The sequence below is a fragment of the Acinonyx jubatus genome, chromosome A2, assembly GCF_027475565.1.
Source record: "Acinonyx jubatus isolate Ajub_Pintada_27869175 chromosome A2, VMU_Ajub_asm_v1.0, whole genome shotgun sequence".
In the NCBI taxonomy this organism is placed as follows: domain Eukaryota; kingdom Metazoa; phylum Chordata; class Mammalia; order Carnivora; family Felidae; genus Acinonyx; species Acinonyx jubatus.
In genome coordinates, this window is record NC_069383.1 from 161,113,240 (window position 1) to 161,131,669 (window position 18,430).

General features: G+C 54.9%; 1 protein-coding gene across 3 annotated transcripts in view; it reads left to right on the forward strand.

Moving 5' to 3' along the window:
* Positions 1 to 18,430, forward strand: part of MLLT1 (MLLT1 super elongation complex subunit) — a 67,574-nt gene that overhangs the window by 2,270 nt on the left and 46,874 nt on the right. For 2 of the 3 annotated variants that reach the window (XM_027049361.2, XM_027049362.2), the window contains exons 2-3: positions 7,461 to 7,641; positions 14,362 to 14,444. In XM_027049361.2, coding sequence (XP_026905162.1) covers positions 7,461 to 7,641; positions 14,362 to 14,444 — 264 coding nt within the window. Of the gene's footprint in view, positions 1 to 6,369; positions 6,799 to 7,460; positions 7,642 to 14,361; positions 14,445 to 18,430 lie in introns of those variants that run through there. The other variant, XM_053220021.1, reaches the window with a different exon arrangement.

The window sequence follows — 18,430 nt, forward strand, 5'->3', positions numbered from 1 at the left end:
AACAAAACAGAATATACCTTCAGGGTCCACTTGGAATGGAACCCACCCGTGGGAAAGTCATGTTGGGTCCCGCTCAGGCATAGGATGTGGCTCCTGCCTGTCACCCCACCAGCCAGTCAGTCCCCCAGGGAGGTATCTTAGGCCCAAGTGTGTTTATTCCCCTGTGACTTGCTGGGCCCTGGCGGTCTGGGTGGTTGTCATTTATGTAAGTGGAAGGGTGAGGGTGGACGGCATTCTTGGCCTGTGACAGAGAGAGAGAACGGTCTTGCTTCGGTGGACTGGTGAACTCTGCTGGGCTGGTCAGTGAGAGCCCCACTGCCCGGTGTGTAGCCACTAGTCCTTGTGGCTTTTTACGTGGCAATGAACCAAAACGGAAAAAGTCGATTTCTGCGTGGCACCAGCCACATCTTAAGGGCCCATTCACTGTCACTAGTGAGCTGCTGGCCACCTTAAGGCACAGCTCCGAGAGACGACATTTCCCTCATGGCAGAAAGTTCCATAGCACCATAGGTGCTAGCCTAACTCCTTGCAGAAGCATTTGCAAGTGAACCCGATCCCACGGGAAAGTGTGTGGCATCCCGTAGTCTGATTCTTTATCCCTGGCTGTGTTTCTGCAAATTTGGGAGAGGCCCAGGAGCTCTGTCCCTTCTTTACAGAGAGAGCAGTCTCTGGGAAGACAGGAGAGAATGGTGTCCTCTACCCAAGTGGGTGACTTGGCTGTGAGCGTCCTAGGACTTGGGTGCAGGGCAAATGCTTTGAACCCAGCAGAATCTCAGCTTTCCCTCTCTCCCCTGAGTTGCCCCAAACCTGTAAATGCCTCAGTCCGATGGGGAACAACAGGACTTTCCCCCAAGGGCCTGCTTGCTTCGGGAGGCTTTGATTCTCCTTACCTTCCTGTTGTGTTCTCTAGAACTTTCCAGCTGAGAAGGGGGATCCTGCGCTTTGCTCTGCACTCCCAACTTCTCAGCATTGAAATCCTTTCCCCGTGGCCAGGAAAAGTCCTTCTGGCTTCCCTTGCCCTGACTGTTACCCACCTATTTGATTCCGCCAGCCACCCTGCCTAGTCCATACTTACAGGCCCATTGTGTGGGGGGGTTGCGTTTCTTTAGGGGGGAAGAGTGGTGCATGGGGGGAGGCTTGTGATTTATCTCCGAGGATGGAGGGGAAGGAGTGGGTGTGGGTGAAGGCTGAGCAGACAGTAAAAGGATGGAGAAAGGGCGATGGGGGAGGGTCTCTAGTCACAGGGGTTGCCTAGGGGGATCTAGAAGTGTGGGTTCTCCCAAGGACCAGGGAGTCCTCCCTTCACAGAAGCATTGGGTCCGTTACCCGAGGAGGGCGGCCGACCTGTTGAATCACCCAGTTGAGTTGATATTTGCTGCTTCTCCCAAGTTTGAATTTGGGATCCGCCTGCTGTCGACCATCCTCCGTTGTTCCAGAAGAGGAGGTTGGTTTTTGACCGCGATGGCTCATTTTACAGACATGGACATGATGGAGCCTCAGGACGGCCTCGGGAGGTGTCAGGGCCAGGTGGGATTCCTAGGTAACTGTCCTTTTCCCAAACCTTGCCGAGAAACCTTGCAGAGCACTATTCTCCGCCACCCTGCTCCGAAACTGTCACCGGGAAAGTTGACGTGCCAAGTGGTTTGTCCTAAAGTTAATACCCTGCACAGTACTTGAGGTGGGGACCAGAGTTCTGTTCGCCTTTACATCCATCATAGTTTCTAACACAAAGTCTTGCACTTAGCTTTGCCAGCCGTTGGTTGAAAAAGCAACTAGGGATCAGTCCTTTGGTAACGAGGCCCATCTGACCTGGTGACGGATGCCTTTATTGGGGTTGTGCTCGTTCAGAAATCTCCCAGCACTGCTTCCCACAGAACTTTGGTGACAGCCAGTTCTCCATCTACGTGTCTGCGGGCATCTCAAATGGATGTAATATAAACCCTGTCCCAGGCCTCCCTGGCAGGCCGGTAAGGGCATTCTTCCTGGGCACCTGAAAACCAGGGATTGGGGGTGTCCTCGAGTATCTTCACGGTCTACACACTTATCCTTAGTTTTCAAAGAGACATTCACTGAGCTCCTTCCTTCTTGTCCCTTCGTCATTAACTTTGTGCCCTGGGCCAAAGGGACGAGGCCCGATGAGTGCCGTTGTTGGCCACCAGCCCCCTGTGCATCCCCAGGGAAAAGACCAAGGCCTGATGCAGGTATTAGGGGAGGTCCCCTGCCCTCGGCTCTGTCCCGCCTCTGTGTGGGCAGTCTTCTGCTTGAGAGGATTGTCCCCGAGGGATAACCGCCATGTCCCCATCTTTCTCACCTTCTGATCCAGTGGCTGCTCCTGAGAGCCCCCAGCTGGGTCTGGGGGAGAAAGTTCTGCCAAGAGTATCTTATTTGGTCTGTGTTGCTGTCGCTCTGTGAGGGCCAGCACCTTTTCCCGTTTCTGTGGTGTGGACTGGGTCGGTGGCAGCCCTGCCGGATCCAGCCGGACTTGGCACGGTCGGTCTAGGCTGATGAGGGGAGAAGGCTCTTCGGTGTTCCTCCTCCTGGGAGGGGAGGGGAGGGGACTGTTGTATCTGAAGGAATTGCATGCAGTAGCCAAACTCCAGGCATAATTATACCACTTGGTAAAGTACGAATTCCCTGAGGAAAGGGCATCATCTGTTGAAGAGAATTCCCACCAGGAAATCAGGGGCAGTCTTCCAGATAGACTCGTTAAGGACCTGCCTTCTGGGGCCCAGGCTGAAGGCAGGGTTAGTGGGATATGGGAAGAATCTGATGAGGAAAGGCCTTGGAAGCAGGGGAGCTGTTGGAACTGGGCTGGTTCGCCCTCTTTGCCAGGCATTGGCCATTTGAGCCCACACTTGGAGGGACCTATACTCTTCAGTGACGTGCCTGGGAAGCTGCCCTCCAGGATCTGTTCGCCTGGTTTGCAGGACTTAGCATTATGGCCCTTGGGTTCCAGTTGATCTGGAAGGAGGACAGTGCCCTGCCGAGGCCCTTAGCCCAAGCCTAGCTGTCCCCAGACGGCCTTCAGAGCCCTTGAGCTGCTCTGTCTCCATCTACAGACCTTCCAGATGATCTCCCAGAAGTAAAATGGTCAGCTCTTTCCAGGACAGGCCTGGAACGTTCCCCCCTTTGTTCCCAGCTTTTGTTAGGGGAGTGGGTGGCAAAACAGTTCCCGGGTGCTGGGACATGGCAGGAACTGAGGCCAGGTCCCCTGGTCCCCAGGGGCCAGGTTGCACAGGGCGCCTCCAAGCAACAGGCAGGACACATGAGATTCATTCCTTCCAAGACCGTTGAGAGCTTAACTTAACCGGTAGTTAACCTCTTTAGCCAGGCACCCTTCCTGGAGAAAGAGCTAACTGTGTTTCAGTTCTCTGGTTCTCATGCATGGGGCAGGAGTCCAGGTGGAGTAAGGCAGGAGGGGGGCAGAACCTTGAAGGCGGAATTGGCTTAGTTGTGTTAATAAATTATCATGACTTGACAAGTCGGAGCAGTTGGCCGGGCTCAGTGTCTTGCTTGCCTCCAGTGCGAGTAGCATGAATGTCTTACTGAATCTGATTTCTTCTCTAAGATAGTGGCCCAGAGGTTGTGTTATTCCCCTGTCTTTATTCGGGGGAGCGTTCCTCCCCTTAGTGCACCAGCATGTGCTGTCGTTGGCACCTCAAGGCTGGGGGGTGTCCAGGCTGAGTTGGTGCCAGCCCCCGGGGCCTAGATGCTGCCCGGGCAGAGCTTTGGGCACGGTCTGCCAGCGACAGAGATCATCCAGTGCCGCTTCAGAACCTTCCTGTTTACTTTGGCCTCTGGAGCGTTCTTTTGGCACTTTGTTCCCCCTCCGACGGGACTGTGGCCTTCCATTCTTTCTCAATAGCTGCTCTGCCCCTTGTGTGCCCCGGGTAGCAGCCCCAGCTCATCAGAAATGCTGAGAAGGCAGCCAAAGTTTGGAGCGGCCTGATTGGTGGATTGCAGAATCTGAGGCGACATCGCCTTGCGTAGGAGTTAACTCCGAAGAACCAAAAGCCAAAGTCGTTTGCCGGTGTATTGTTAAGATGATATGTGTTCAGTTCACCTGTAACCCTCCCCGCAGTCCAGAGAATGTCTCCCGATTTCTCTGTGAGGACACACCGGCGAGAGGGGCAGAGTTTCTGTCATGCGTGTAAGGGCATCTGGGGATTACAGCCCATCGGGGTAATGGGAACACTGTTTGGGTTCGTTGAACGTGGCCCATGCGCAGTGCTCTGCAGAGGGAGGCTGGTTGATTTGAGCATTGCTTGTTTATCTAGACGTTTAGTCTCTCGCATCTAGCTTTTGGTGTGTTTCCCCTTGAATATCCCCTGTCGCCTGTCCCCCTCCCCCCCCCCACCCCCTCCACTGCTTGGCAGGACCCCAGTGCCCTGGGTCTTGGGGTTGAGCTGCCTCGTGTCCCCTCCATCCATTCTTTTGCTTTTAATTTTAAGTTTGTTTGTTTATTTATTGTTTGAGTAATCTCTACACCCAGCGTGGGGCTTGAATTCATGACCCTGAGATCAAGAGTTGCATGCTCTTCTGGGGCGCCTGGGTGGCTCAGTCAGTTGAGCGTCCGACTCTTGATTTTGGCTCAGGTCGTGATCTCATGTTAGGTGAGATCGAGCCCCGTGTCCGGCTCCGTGCTGACAGTGTGGAGCCTCCTTGAGATTCTCTGTCTCCCTCTCTCTGCCTTTCCCCCATGCGTGCACATGCGCTCTCTCAAAATAAATAAATATGAAAAAAAAAAAAGAGTTCATGCTCTTCTCACTGAGCCAGCCAGGCGTCCCTCCGTCCAGTCTTAAGTCCTACCAGTTCTCCCCTTTCAGACTCGACTAAATCTCCTTTTCTAGCCGCTCCCTCTGGTTGCTTCCTAGCAGGCTTGTTGTCTGTCTGTCTGTCTGTCCTTTTCTGCCTCCAGCCCAGACTGTACACAATTGCCGAGGAACTTTGACTCAGATACCGTGTCCTCGCGTCCATCATCTGCATACAGTTGGCTGCCATTCCTGCTGCGTGGAATCTAAATGCTCCACCCGACCCTCACTCCTCCCTCCTGTGGCCCCGGACCCTGCAAGTCCCTGTGCTTTTCCCTGTGGAGCCCTGCAGTGACCGGCAGCCTGTGCGGGGGGTACCCCTGCTCTGTGGTCGACAGCTGGCTCACTCAGCGCCCAGAGCCTCCCGCCAGCTCCTCCCTCACTGGGCCTGCCCCGTCCTTCCCAGCGTCCTTGCTGGTTCCTCCCCTTGGGAGAGCACCACTTACAATTTGCTGATCTAGGAAGGCTCCTTAGTGTAAATTCTCTGGTGTCATCGATGCCCCGTGGGCTCCCGAGGTGGATGTGAAAGGGCGGGCTAGATGGGGTCTCTGCCGAGGCAGCAGTGAGCAACCAGGGAGCCGGCATGGGGTGAAGTGGGCGCGGCGGAATCGGCCCACAGACTGCCGTGGACCCTCTAAGGCACGCCGCCAGCTTAGGGCCAGTTCCTGTGTTTGTGTGGGCACGCACACACCTCGACACGCAAAACTTCCGTGTAGATGGCAAGACGCACTCAGACCTGAAAAAGCTTTAAAAAGTGGGGGGTCACCTGGGTAGCTCGGTTGAGTGTCCGACTTCAGCTCAGGCCACGATCCCCGGTTTGTGGGTTTGAGCCTCGCATCGGGCTCTGTGCTGTCAGAGCAGAGTCTGCTGCAGATCCTCTGTCCCCCCCCCCCGCCCCTCCCCTCTCTCTCCGCCCCTCCCCTGCTTGCGCTCTTCCCCAAATAAATAATAATTTTTAAACAGCTTAAAAGGGGAAAAATAACGGGCATCTTGGGCCTGAGGAAACACACCAGTGGGAGATGGGAGGCACGCTGAGGCCTTACTTGAGGGAGTGGCGAGCCATTGAAAGCTGAACCGGCAACGCGACAGTTTGTGTCTGTCCTGCTTTCCTGGCCTGGCAGCCGGTGAGAGGGCGCGGAGGGAGGGAGCCGCTGGCATTGGCAGCGGGATCTGCCCGGGTGGAGGGATCCCAGAGAAGAGGCAGGAGGTCACATGAGGTCAGCTGGGGAGAAAGGGGGTCCAGAGTCCAGAGCAGGAGGTCTCCAGTCGGGGAGGAGACAGGGCACAGGGGGCGGGTGGGAGGTGGCTTGGCTGGGGAAGCGTGGTTGCCCGCTACCCGCCAGCGGACAGCTTGCTCCTGGCTGTCCTCGGCACTTAGGAACAAGTGTCCTCTTGGCCTCTGGTTTCTTTGTAACATTCTTGCATCTGATACTAGGTGTCAGGCTGTATCTCCCAGCAGACTGGGGAGGATCTCACACACCAGAGTGCGTGTTTACAGTGGGTTCCCCATCAGTGCTTTTGGCCCACCGAGGGGTGTGAGTGCTTCAAAAGTTTTGTGGCTTTGTGTTCGGTGGAGTGGAACCGGCAGGAGCTACCTTACATTTCAGGCACAGTGTCGCACACACGCAGAGAGCCTGACTGCCGAGGTCCCCAGATCCCCGGGGGCTTCCTCCTGGCCCCCTCCATTCCAACTGTGAACCACCATTCTGCTTTTAACACTGACAGGCGATGCTTTTGTGGGCTCGGGTGACCCAGAGGGTCTCTGTTCCCCAGAGGCATCCTGTGGGGCGGAGGAGAGTGAAAACGCTTTCATCAAGGAGCTTGGGTGACTTGAGCAGGGAGGCAAGACGGCAGGGGCTAAGGGAGCGGGCCCTCGGGGGACGCACCCCTGCGCTTGAGTCTGGGCCCCGCTCCCTGCCAGGTGACTGTGTGCAGCTTAGCAGCTCCACCTCAGAACCTCGTTTTCCTCATCTGTTTTCCTCATGAGGTAATTGCACTCTGGGTCACACTGAGGGTTGTATTCGGGGAGCTCTTGGTGAGGATTCCAGCTCTGGACAAGGAGGCAGCCCCAAGAGTCAGCAGGTGTTTGAGCAGAGCCAGCAGCTTGTTAGCAAGATGAGCTCCAATAGTGACAGATGCTGAGAATGTACAATGTGACACAGGGTGATGGGGGTGGTGGTGGGTGCTTTCAGACTGGGTGGCCCGGGGCGGGGGTGGGGGGGTCTTCCCAGAGAAGGTAACATTCAAGCCGAGACCTCAGTGACAAGAGGGAGCCAGCCATGGCCTAGGGAAAGAGCGTCCAAGGCAGAGGGAACCACAGGTGCCAAGGCCCTGAGACAGGAATGAGCAAGACTTGGAGGAACAGTGGGGAGGTTGTCCTGCTGGGGTGGAGGGTGAGGGCTAGAAGGAGGAAGCACAGGGCCTCCAGGGGGCGGGCTGGAGAAAGAGGGCCCGCAGGGCTGCTCGCACAGTGCCCCAGGAGGCTCTTTGCACTCTCGTTGTGGGTTGGGAAGCCCGTGGCAGTGCCCAGGGGTCTTTGTGGCTCCCGTGGCCAGTGCTGGCCACACTCTGTAGGCGATGGGGTGGGAATCTTGCCGTCCCCTGCCCTGGGCTCATCACTGACCCGTGCCCGCCTCTTTCTCCCTCCAGTGCACTGTCCAGGTCAAGTTAGAGCTGGGACACCGTGCCCAACTGCGCAAGAAGCCCACAACGGAGGGGTTCACCCACGATTGGATGGTGTTTGTCCGTGGCCCCGAGCAATGTGAAATCCAGCACTTCGTGGAGAAAGTGGTCTTCCGGCTGCATGACAGCTTCCCCAAGCCCAAGCGCGGTGAGTGCCTCCAGCCTGGCTGGGCAGCCCTGTGGGGCTCAGGGCTGTGCCACCGCCCATGTGTCATCGCTCCTGGGAGGGCTTGTCTCCATCCTCTCCCCAGGAGCAACAGGGCCCACACTCTGGGAGCTTCTGGCTTGCCCCCCCTCGCTGTGTCGGAGAGAAGGTGCCCAGCCAAGATGTGGCCCTTCTCCGACCTTAAAATGGTCCTCCTCCCTCCTGCCTGCCTTTCCTTCAGTTGATGAATTCATTGTAGAGAAAAGCCAAAGGAGGTGGTGACTGTGTCTTGTGTCATTATTTAGACTCGGTCTCTGAGAAGCATCCAGAGAACGTAGCCGAAGGCCAGTGGGTGGGAAGGGCGACTTACACCCACCTGGTGAGTAATCAGGAAATTGCTTATTGGGCCTACAGTTGATGAGAGATGCCATTTTAAGGATTTCATGGTATTTGGGGCAAAAATCTCATTTTGCTGCTGTCTTATGTGTCTTCCTTCTCTGCTTCACCCCTTCACACTCAGACTGCCGTTTCTTGGGCAGAAGTAAGTGCCTCATTCATGCATTCTGCACAGATCTTGATTATCTGTGGCCCTGTAGTCTGATGAGGCAGAGAATGGGAACTCAGTTTATGGGGCTCAGAGAACACTCCTGGGGAATTTGGAATGAAGTTGTTGGCTGTCTTGTCAGCTCTGTGGGGGCCGGGGCCGTGTCTGCTCTCACTATGGAGCCCCCTGGGTGAGGTGTGGTACATCACAGGGGTCCAGTACATGGTTTCTTGAATGGATGTGTTGACAGAGGAGAGAAGGACCTCTTGCTGGAAGACTAGTTCAGTGTGGTGAGAGCCACTGCTGAGCCCTCCGTCCCAAGTGCCAGGGGCCGTGGGGCCAAGCCATAAGCAGGCATGGATGGCCTCAGGCTGAAGCAGGAGCACATTGTAGGATCCCCTGGGGTCCTGGACCTGTGCCGGCAAGTGACTTGTGGTCTATTGGGGAAGTGATGTATGTTACACATGTAGAAAGTTCTGGTTCACAAGGGAAGGCAGCTGGAGAGTCCTAGTGGTGTGGTAGCCATTTTTTTTTCTTCTGGTTTCTTCTATTGGCTCTCATTTATTCCCTTCCCTCATTTCTGCTTTCCTGGGTCCTCACCTTGTCTCCTTTTCCTTCTTTCTGAGCATCCTGGAGGAGAGTGGATCTGGTTCTCCTGCAACAGCAGCTGTCTATAAAGCATCTTCAGTAATAATAAACCATGGCGTTTCCTGGGCACTTTCTGCTAAGCTCTTTTCCTGTGCGGGGTCTCTGTTCAGTCTCCCCACAACCCCCTTACAGATGGGGGGCAGGTGCAAGCGGGCCGGCTACACAGCCTGTGCTTTAAAGCAGGGTCTGCACACGGGCCCAGGGGCTGGGTCAGTGCCGCAGCGTGTTACCGGCGGCCGGTACGCCCATTCGCTCAGGTTGTGCCTGTGCCGGCAGCAGAGCGCCGTCTGCGGCTGCCAGCCTTCTGGCCTGGGCCCTCCGTGCTTCCTTGGGCTGCCTCCTCTCTAGTTCTCCTTCACCATTGCCCTCCCCTCTCTTCTCCCTTTCTCTCTGGGGTGGCCCCAGGGTGCCGTCCATCCACCTGTAAGCTGCGTGTTTCATCTCTGTCCCCACCAGGCCAGTAAGCAAGCAGCCACCAGGAGTAATGTTAATGGCAGTCTGTGTTTATCATGCCCTTGCTCTGTGCCATGGGCCACGACAGCCCGGCGACGTGGGGCCTCCCAGAATCCCTGCAAGGTAGATGTGTCCACTGAGGTTCGGAGAGGCCCAGTGGGCCGCTGTGGTCACATGGAAGTGGCACAGCCTCTGAGCTCCAGGAACTTGGGAAGGGGGGTGTGATGAGTGGGGTGCGCCCTCTGAGCGCATCAAGGGAATAGGTGTAATTGGTAGCTGAATCGTGCTGGTTGCCAAGTCTGCCTGTGAGTGCGGACGGACGGATGCCCACACACAGCGGCTGCATCAAATGTATCAGATGATAAACGCCCAGTTCCCTGTGTGTTGTGTGGACAGAACTCACCTTGCCAGTTGTCAGCGCAACGTGGATCAGGTTAAAGAGAATTTGGGGCAGGGCTGTCTGAAATTACACTTGATGGGCTTTAAAAGTATTTTTTAAATCGAATATGTGCTCATAACAAACCCAACAGAGGTGTGCAGGGCGTGGAGTTCCCCTTACTGTCCCACACCTGTCACCCCTCCCGGGGGCACTCTGGCCCTTCCTGGGTTTGTCCTTCCCTCGCATCTTAGAGCAGTAGTGTTGAATTTGCTACTTGCTTCTTGATCTTCCACACTGAAGCCCTGTCTTTGACTTACCAGCTCTATCCCAAACTCCCACCCTTCCTCCAGCGTCTCCTCCAATGTTGTGCGGGTAAGTGACCATCTTTTCAGTGGTCATCTCTGTGAGTCTTGTGACCTTGAGTGAGGAGCCCAACCTGCTCACCATTTGCATCCTCTGCAGAGGCTGCAGTCACCGTTTTGGAAAGAGCTCTGGCTGCTGGGCCGAACTCATGGTTTCTTTCTTTAACCACCCACACGGCCACACGCTTCTTAGCCTTTTTCTGTTTTCTCCCCTCTTTAGCCACCTTAACGTAGAGTACATATCACATGTATTTTCCACCTTCCCTCCTCCCCCAAGGCAGAGGTTTGTGTTTCGCTTTAGTTTGCTGCCGTGACCCTGGTGCTGAAAGGTATCGTAGGCGCTTACTATTTACTGAGCGAGCGAATGGGTTCTTCAGCCCTGTCAGCTTTTGTCAGTGCTTTCTGACCCTCCATCTGGGAAGAGAAACACGTGAGCATCCCTGTCTTCCCTTGAACCTTATACCCCTCCTTTTGGGAGCCACACTTGACCTTGTTAAGGCTGTTGAACTGAAACGGGCACTTCTGCTCCCAGATTAGGGGTTAATTCTAGACGCTGAAAACCACACACCGTCGTGACTTTATTGAGTCTGTTCACTGCTAGGCTGGTCCGGTTGCCAGGATGCCACTCATCCGCTGAGCCCTGGGCCACTCCAAGGAGACCACTCAAGGTCATGTCAAGGTCAGATGAGTTCTTTTTATCATTCTTAGTGAAAACATAGCCCTGTTTACTTTGCCTCATGTTTGGGCTGTAACTTCGTGAAAAATTTGCTTCTCCCTTTTTTCCCCTTGCCTTGTGTCTTCATCAGAAGAGCCGCATTTTTTTCATGTTCTGTCCATCACTTCCTTTATCTGGTGGCGTTTCTTCCCCTCCTGGATATTACGATCTGGTTCTCTTTGTCTTCCTTCTTTAATGAGGACTGGCAGCTCTCAAGGCCACCTCTGTAGCTATTACCCCGGGATTTTACTGTTCTCTTCCAGGGATTTATTTATTACCTGGTGTTTTGCCTTGTTTTACTGGAGTAATTTCTAATGAGTAATGTCCTAAGAGACTAATTACTTAAACAGTTTCTAAAGAAAGGTGTGTGGGAAATAAACTCTGACTCCTGGGATATTCGAAAGTGCTAGCTGTTCTGTTCTCACACATGACTGATAGTTTGGTTGGGTATAATATTTTAATTTGAGAATCACTATCACTTAGAGCTTTTAAAGTACTGCTTCTTTGTCTTCTGAGGAGTCTGTTGCTATCAGGGTCTCATGCTATTGCAGAGGACCTGTTTTGTTTGTTTGCTTTTCTCTAGAAACATTTAGAATATTTTTTATAGCATTATTTCTAGGCTCTTCTTGTTGTTCTTAGCGTTGGATGTTTGGTGTTCTTCATTTTTAGCTCAGAAAAGTTTTCTTCTACTTCTTTGACAATGTCTGTTTTCTCTTTCTTCTTCCTGGGATGCTTCTTTACCTAACTTCTCTATGCTCAAATATTTTCCTGTGTAAAACAGAAACAATTGTATTTGTGTCACAAGGTTGTCTTAAGGATTAAATGAGCTAATATGTATAGAATAGTGCTAAGAATAGTGCCTGGCACACAGTGGGTACTTTAAAAATATCAGTTGCTATTAGTGTTTGTTTAATCTGAATTGTTTTCTTACATCTCACCCTTTAAAAATGTGTCTTTTTGTTCTACAGTCTCAACTTTGTCTTTCCATGAATTATAAAATTGTAAGTGGTATATTTGTAACATCTAAGAGCCCTTTCCTACTCTCTAATTGTCCCTTTTTAGATGTCTTGTTTTTATTTGTTGGGCATATCTGGGATCTAAGGACGTTGGCTCTAGTTTGTTGGTTTAAATTTTTTTTTTAATTTTCCCCAAGTTCTCCTGTAGTCTCCAAATTTTTTCCTGTTTCTTTGGGCTCTTCGCTGCAGGTGGATGGGAACTGTTATTGACAGCTCTTTGTAAGTCAGGGTGGGTTCTGTTGACCAGCAGGCTTCTGGTTAGGGAGTGGCCCCCCCAGTTTCAAAATGAGGTCATTAGAAGGAAGTGATCCATGATGTGAGAAGGTCACTGTGGCTGGGTCTTAGGGGACCTGAGGCCAGGCTGACGAGAGGTGAGGCTGGAGGTGACAAAACACCTTGCAGCCCCGTGGAGGGGCTTGAAGTTGGTCCTGAGGGCAGTGGGGTGCCATCAGGGGACCCGGTCCGGTTCACACTTCAGAATGATCATTACAGCTGCCTGTGCAGAAGATCCTGGGAGTGAGCCCGAGGCAGAACGGCTAGTGCGCTGGTGGTAACCCATGTGAGAGAGGCAGGGTGCCTGGGCGGGAGCAGTGGTACAGGACGCTGGGGCGGTGGGGTACATTCTAGAGTGTTTTGGAGGCAGACGTGATAGCACTTGGGTGACCTTGGGAGAGGGAGGAGTCGGGCTGACCATGCGGCCTTCGGTGAGTTGGTGGGCAGCTTGCGTCCTGAGCGTGGATGCTGGGCGATACAGGTTTAAGGGGGAGGTAAAGAGGTGTCTTGGGGTCGGCTACACCTGAGCTTCCCATCCAGCACCTACAGGAGGATATCCGAGGAGCAGAAGGAGACTGGCTGGAATGGAGATTTGTTGCTGAGCTCACCCGTGACAGTGTCCCAGGCTACCAGGGTCACCGCCTGTTTCCTGGGGGCAGGGCTGCTCCCTACTTCTAGGTGGGCTAATTGTCAGACAGAGGGTGGTGACACCCAGAGTAACCCGCGACGGACCAGAGACGTTCTCATGGCCTCTGTCATCATCCCAACACCTGACGGTGCCCGACGTAAATGGTGTAGAGTAACGAATGAATGCAGTCACTGCTGTGTTTGGTGGCAGTGATGATTCAGGTGTAGACCCTGGTGTCAGTGACGGTGTTCAGGGTGCAGGGTTCAGAGGCAGCCAGGGCTACTGCTGGCCTCCAGGAGGCTGTGCTGTGTGCTGTGGCATGTCCTGGGACTGTTCAGGGAGCCCCCTTCCCCGACACCACTGGGGAGGCCAGTCCAGTTGAGTAAGCCTCGTTTACCAGCCATGTGCTTTTCCTACGGCGGGGAGTGGGGACTGGCACCCAGAGTGCTGAGTGAGCACACCGCTGGGGAGACGGTAGCCGGCCTCATAGGGAGGGTGGGATGGGGTGGAGGGAGCCAAGTCCAGCTCTTACCCCTCAGCTGTCCTTGTAGCTCCAGACTGCTCTCTGTGAGGCCTGAGCCACGAACCCCTCCCCTGCTCCCCTGTGGTTTGCAACCCGGGGTCCCATGCAAGGCTGCCCTGCCTATGATGGCCTCTGCCTGTTCCAAATCTACCCCATTGGCCAGTTTTTGGGTTAGGGGAGACTCATGAGATATTTGAGATCTGATATTTGATGATTTGAGAGCTTAAAAGATTTTTTTAAGAGAAAAATCTTACAACGTTTTCATTTTAAAAAGCCCGCTTTCATTTTTTTCCATGCACTGTTTTTTCCAGCAATTTCTGGCCCACTTAAGAATTACCTGACCGGGGCAGAGGTGTGCATAATTGTTTCTCACGATTGAGGGGATGTTTTCCTGCCTTCCAATAGTGATTGCCTCTGGAGAGGGAGGGGTGGAGGACCAGGAGATTTGACCTGTACTGTGCTGGTTTTTCTTAAAAGCGGGAGAACGGTATTTTCATGACAGCGTGTATGTCAAAACATTGAGGTTTGTTCTGGAGGGTAAGATTGCTGGAGGTCATTTTGCTTGTACTTTGCTGTTCTTTTTAGTTTCAGCTTTTTTTTCTTTTCAGCCTCTGCGGTTAACGAATCTCTGTCCAGTCACTTGGGAATGCCTTTGTTCAGCACTAAAATAGAACCCAGGAGAGTCCCAGCTTAGACCCACCATCACCGTCTCCCATCTCCCCGTGCCTGTGCGCTGGCGCCCAGCTGGGCCTCGGTTCACGGGTGTGAGGGAGCAGTGGAAGGTGGTGGACACCGCCCTGCCTGGGATGCTGGGGCCCCACGGGGTTGGCACCTCACCCAAGTTACGCTCACTGCCCTGATTCGGTTGGACTTGAGCGGCCTGTGGCCGGCAGTGACTCCCCCGTCTCAGCTGGTGTCGCGCCCCTTCCCGTGCCCCTCTGCTGCTCTACTTCCGCGATGGGGTCACCTTTCTCCCGCTCTGCTCCTCCTGTGCCCTGTGATGCTTCGAATTCCATGGGATTTGACACTCCCGGGGGAGCTGGCCTCCCGGAAAGCCCCGCAGTCCCGTGAGGCCAGCTGAGCCCCGGAGGGGAGGTGTGGAGGGGCTGCGTGCTTACCGCCGCCTGCGGCCGGGCTTTTGGATGTGCAGGAAGCTGATGATGCGTTTCCCTTTCTTTTTAGTGTGCAAGGAGCCCCCTTACAAAGTGGAGGAGTCGGGTTACGCTGGCTTCATCATGCCCATCGAGGTGTACTTCAAAAACAAGGTAGGATCCGGGGACGGCAGTGAGAAGGACACACAGTTCACCAAAGAGGAGGTGGAGCTGGTGACGCATGCGCGGCGGGGTGTTGGAAGCCCTGGGAGCGGACGCCCGAGTCAGAGCGCTGGCATGTCCATCTCGCATGGGAGGCGGGGGCTGGGGGCGCAGGTGCACGTGGCCTTCTTGGGGAGCAGCCGGGCCACATCCCGTTCAGCTGCCCTGAAGGTGCGTGCGGCCCCCGAGTCGGCAGTGACATGCCGTGACGGGGCCAGAGTTCATGCGTGGTCTTGGAGGGTCGGTAACTGGGCCGTGAGGAGGGGCCAGCATGCGAAGTCACCTGACTGTCCGACGGTAGGCGACTGGGCGGATGTGCTTTCGGTGCCTCTTAGCGGAAGCTTCAGTGACCTGCTGAGATGAGGAAGGTGTTGAATATTGTTGGGTGAAAAAAGCAACTTTATCTGTGGTATTTCTAGACAAAAGGAATGAAGTTGATCAGAAGTGTTGAAAATGGTGTTCTGGGTGGAAGGACTGTAAAGGGTTGTCGTTTTCTTTCTCTCCATATGTATTTTCTAGACACTATGGGTGTATGTATTTTTATAGTTTTATTCCGTTTGTGCTGCTGTAAGTAAATACCACAGCCTGGATGGCTCATAAACAACAGAAATTTACCGTTGACAGTTCTGGAGGCTGGGAGTCCAAGATCACGGAGGCCACTCGGTCAGGGGGGGGCCTTCTCCTGGGTCCCAGACTTCTCGCCATGTCCTCATGTGGATGGCACAAGGGGTCCGTGGGGTCTCCTTTATGAGAACACTCATCCCATTCGTGAGGGTGGGTCCCACCTCCTCAGTCTGTCACCTTTGGGGCTTAGGACTCGACGTAGGAGTTTTGGGGAGACACATTCAGATCATAGCTTTTTTATTTATTTATTTTTTTTGAGCCCAGTAATTAAAAAGAGCCTTCCTGGCAGCCTGCCTCTGCTCCTCACAGGCGCCACCAAGAGGCCATGGTGAGCTTTAGCTAGACTGGCTGCTGGCAGCTCTGCCTTCCTTCAGGAAGGAGATCTCCCTGGGAAGCCACCACTTGCTTAGTGGGCCCCTTGCTTGTACCTGGCTGTTCTGCAATCCACCAGGCATCAAGGACTCTGGGAACGGTGCTCAGGTGTGCTGGCCCACCGGGAGACAAGTGCCATTTCAGCAGGCGTGACTCGGTGGGACTGGGCTGCGGGCCCTCCTGGGCCCCGGTCATAGTAGCCTGGGTCGTCCTGAGGCTTTCAGGGAATCAAGACCCGAGAGGCCCGGTGACCGGCCACTCTAGAGAGAAGAGGCCAGCCTGTCTGCATGGGCAGAGGCTCTGTGTCTGTTCAGCAGGGGCTGAGGCAGGGGATAGGGGCGCGATGCCGCCCGGCTCTGGCTGGGCCGTGCAGCAAGCCGCAGGGCGGTCTTCCGACGTCGTGCGTTGGGAGGCCTCTCACTGCTCCGGGAGTGTGGAGAAGGGGCGGGGACTGATGCCAGGGTGAGTCTCTGGGCAGGTGTCGCTGGCCTCTCAGCTCCCTGGGGGAAGCCTGTGTGTAGGGGATGATGATAGGCGCCCGCTGACTGGCTGGGGAGACTGCATCCATCTGCAGAAAGCTCTTGGCATTTGTGCACACTGGTTATTCTGCAGGGTGGGTGGTATGGGAGCCCCGTGGCCAGTTAAATCTCTGGGTTGCGCGGATTAGTTCCTTTGAGGTTCAGAAGCAGTCTGGGGTCCCACAGTCCAGCAAGGCTTTTGTGTTCCCCGAAACTGACCTGTCTGCTGTCTGGTCCCTGACACGCACACCCTCCCCTCCTTACCGGGAGCTGTGTTTGCAGCCACCTGGACCCTGGTGGTGCCCGCTCAGCCTGCCAGTGCCCCCAAGGTTCTGCCAGGAGGCTGGGGCTTGGCCCGGGAGAGGGGGTCCCACCCAGAGGCTGTACGTTGCTGTGTCAGTGGCACTGGCTCGCAGAGCTCTCTCCCCTGGCCCGGGGACCCTTGCTGCTCTCCAGGTTTTCTTGGCGAGAGACAAACGTTGGCGAGGGACAGGGGTGCGTGGTGCTTGTGCCTCAGCTGGCACTTCTCCTGCGGTGGCTTTTGCCGCCTCTGTTAGCGCCCGTCGCTGCCCCAGGCCTCTCCTGCCGGGTGCGGGACGCTGCTCAGTGCCCACGCAGACCCAGAGAAGGTTTGGCAGCTGCGAGGGGCCGCGGGGGCCATCCAGATCTGTTCCAGCTTCTTGGCGAGCCGAGTGGAGCCTTCCCCAGTGGCTCGCCCCCTGGAGGAGGGGTGGTTGCTCAGCATTTGTGACCCCAGCCCTCGCCGTCTCCCCCACCGGGCTCTCGGCTGCTTCCTGCCCTCGCTGGGAGCTGCGCTAGCCCACAGGCCCACGCAAGGACTGCTCCCCTGGGGCTGCCGATTACTGCGGGACCCAGAAGCACTTTGTTTTCTTCAGCTTCACTGAGGTATAACTGACGAATGAAATTGTAAGACATTTGAGCGCACCACGTGATGATTTGGCATCCGCACAGTTGTGAGAAGATTTTCCCCGTTGACTTAACACATTCGTCACCCTACATGCCCTGTTTTTTTTGGAGTGAGAACTTTTAAGTTCTACTCTTAGCAAATTTGAGCTAATGCTGGCGTTGTCAGCCTTCATCACCGCATCACACCCAGGTCCCCGGACCCTGTTCATCTTACAATTGAACGTCTGTACCCTTTGATCGACCATCTCCCCACTCCCCGCCCCCAGCCCCTGATAACTGCTTTCTACTCTGTTTCTATGATTTCCTTGCCTTTTCAGGTTCCGCCTATAAGCGATACCATGTGGGATTTGTCTTTCTCTGTCTGGCTTATTTCACTTCACATACTCTCTCCAGGTTCATCCGTGAAGGATTTCCTTCTTCTTTAAACCCAAATAACATTCCTCTGTGTGTGTATGTGTATCCACGTGCACGCACACACCCTGTGTTTTCTTGACCCATTCACCCATCGACGGACACTTGGGTTGTTTCTCTCAGAAGCATTTTTTTTTTTTTTTTCTGGTTTTGAGGCCGCAGTCAGACCCCTTTGTCTCCCTCGAGACCATTGAGGACTCTGAGGCCCAGAGAGGGTGTCTTCTGTTCCAGCTTGCACAGGAGGTTGGCGCAGAGCCGAGATGACCCAGTGTTTTCTCCCCTCTGGCACGTCCACCACTTGGGATTGCGTGAAGTTCACTGCAGAACGGCAGGAGATCATTTAAGAACACTTGTCCCAGAGAAGAGCCACGTCTGTCCCTTCTGACGTTTTGGTCTGTGTAAGGACTGCATTCCAGAGAGTCCCTCCAGGCCGAGTGGTCACCCTGCGTTTGTGAAATGTCAGACCACGTATGGGAGGGCAGCTAGGGAGCCCTTGGAGGGAGGATCAAGTGCCTGGCCTTTGCAGTGCCCTGGCTCAGCAGGTGGCTTTGTGGGGCTGGCTGCATGTCTGGGGGTGTTGGGGCAGGGCAGAGCAGGGTTGGTGCTTTTGTTCAGCCCTGCTTCTCAGCCTCATGCGGCGCAGTGGGGGAGACCTAGGCCAGCCCCAAGCCGAAGCCCCAGGTGCTCCGAAACCCAGACTGAGCAGGTGCGACCTGCCCACCTGCATAGGGGCCACAGAGAGGTCCGCCCTGTGGGTCACTGCCTCTCCCGTATCTCGTGGTACACGAGCCTTGAGCTCATGTATCTCAAGTGAGCCTTGCGTCCAGACTTCCTGGACTGGGTTCCCCGAGGTATTCCCGGTGACCCTGTGGCCATAGGACTTGTCCCTCCCGGGCCCAGCACCCTCGGCTACACTGGGGCATTGAGGAAGCAGAGAGGGCCTCTCTGAGGGTGTCCTGCATCCCCGCGTGCTCTTTCGGGATCCCTAGGCTTTCTTATTTGGGGTGAGCGGGTGTGTGTGTGCACGTGCTCCCGTGTGTCTTACAAGGGCGGGGTGGGACCCCGGCTCCTGGAGCTTCTATTCCC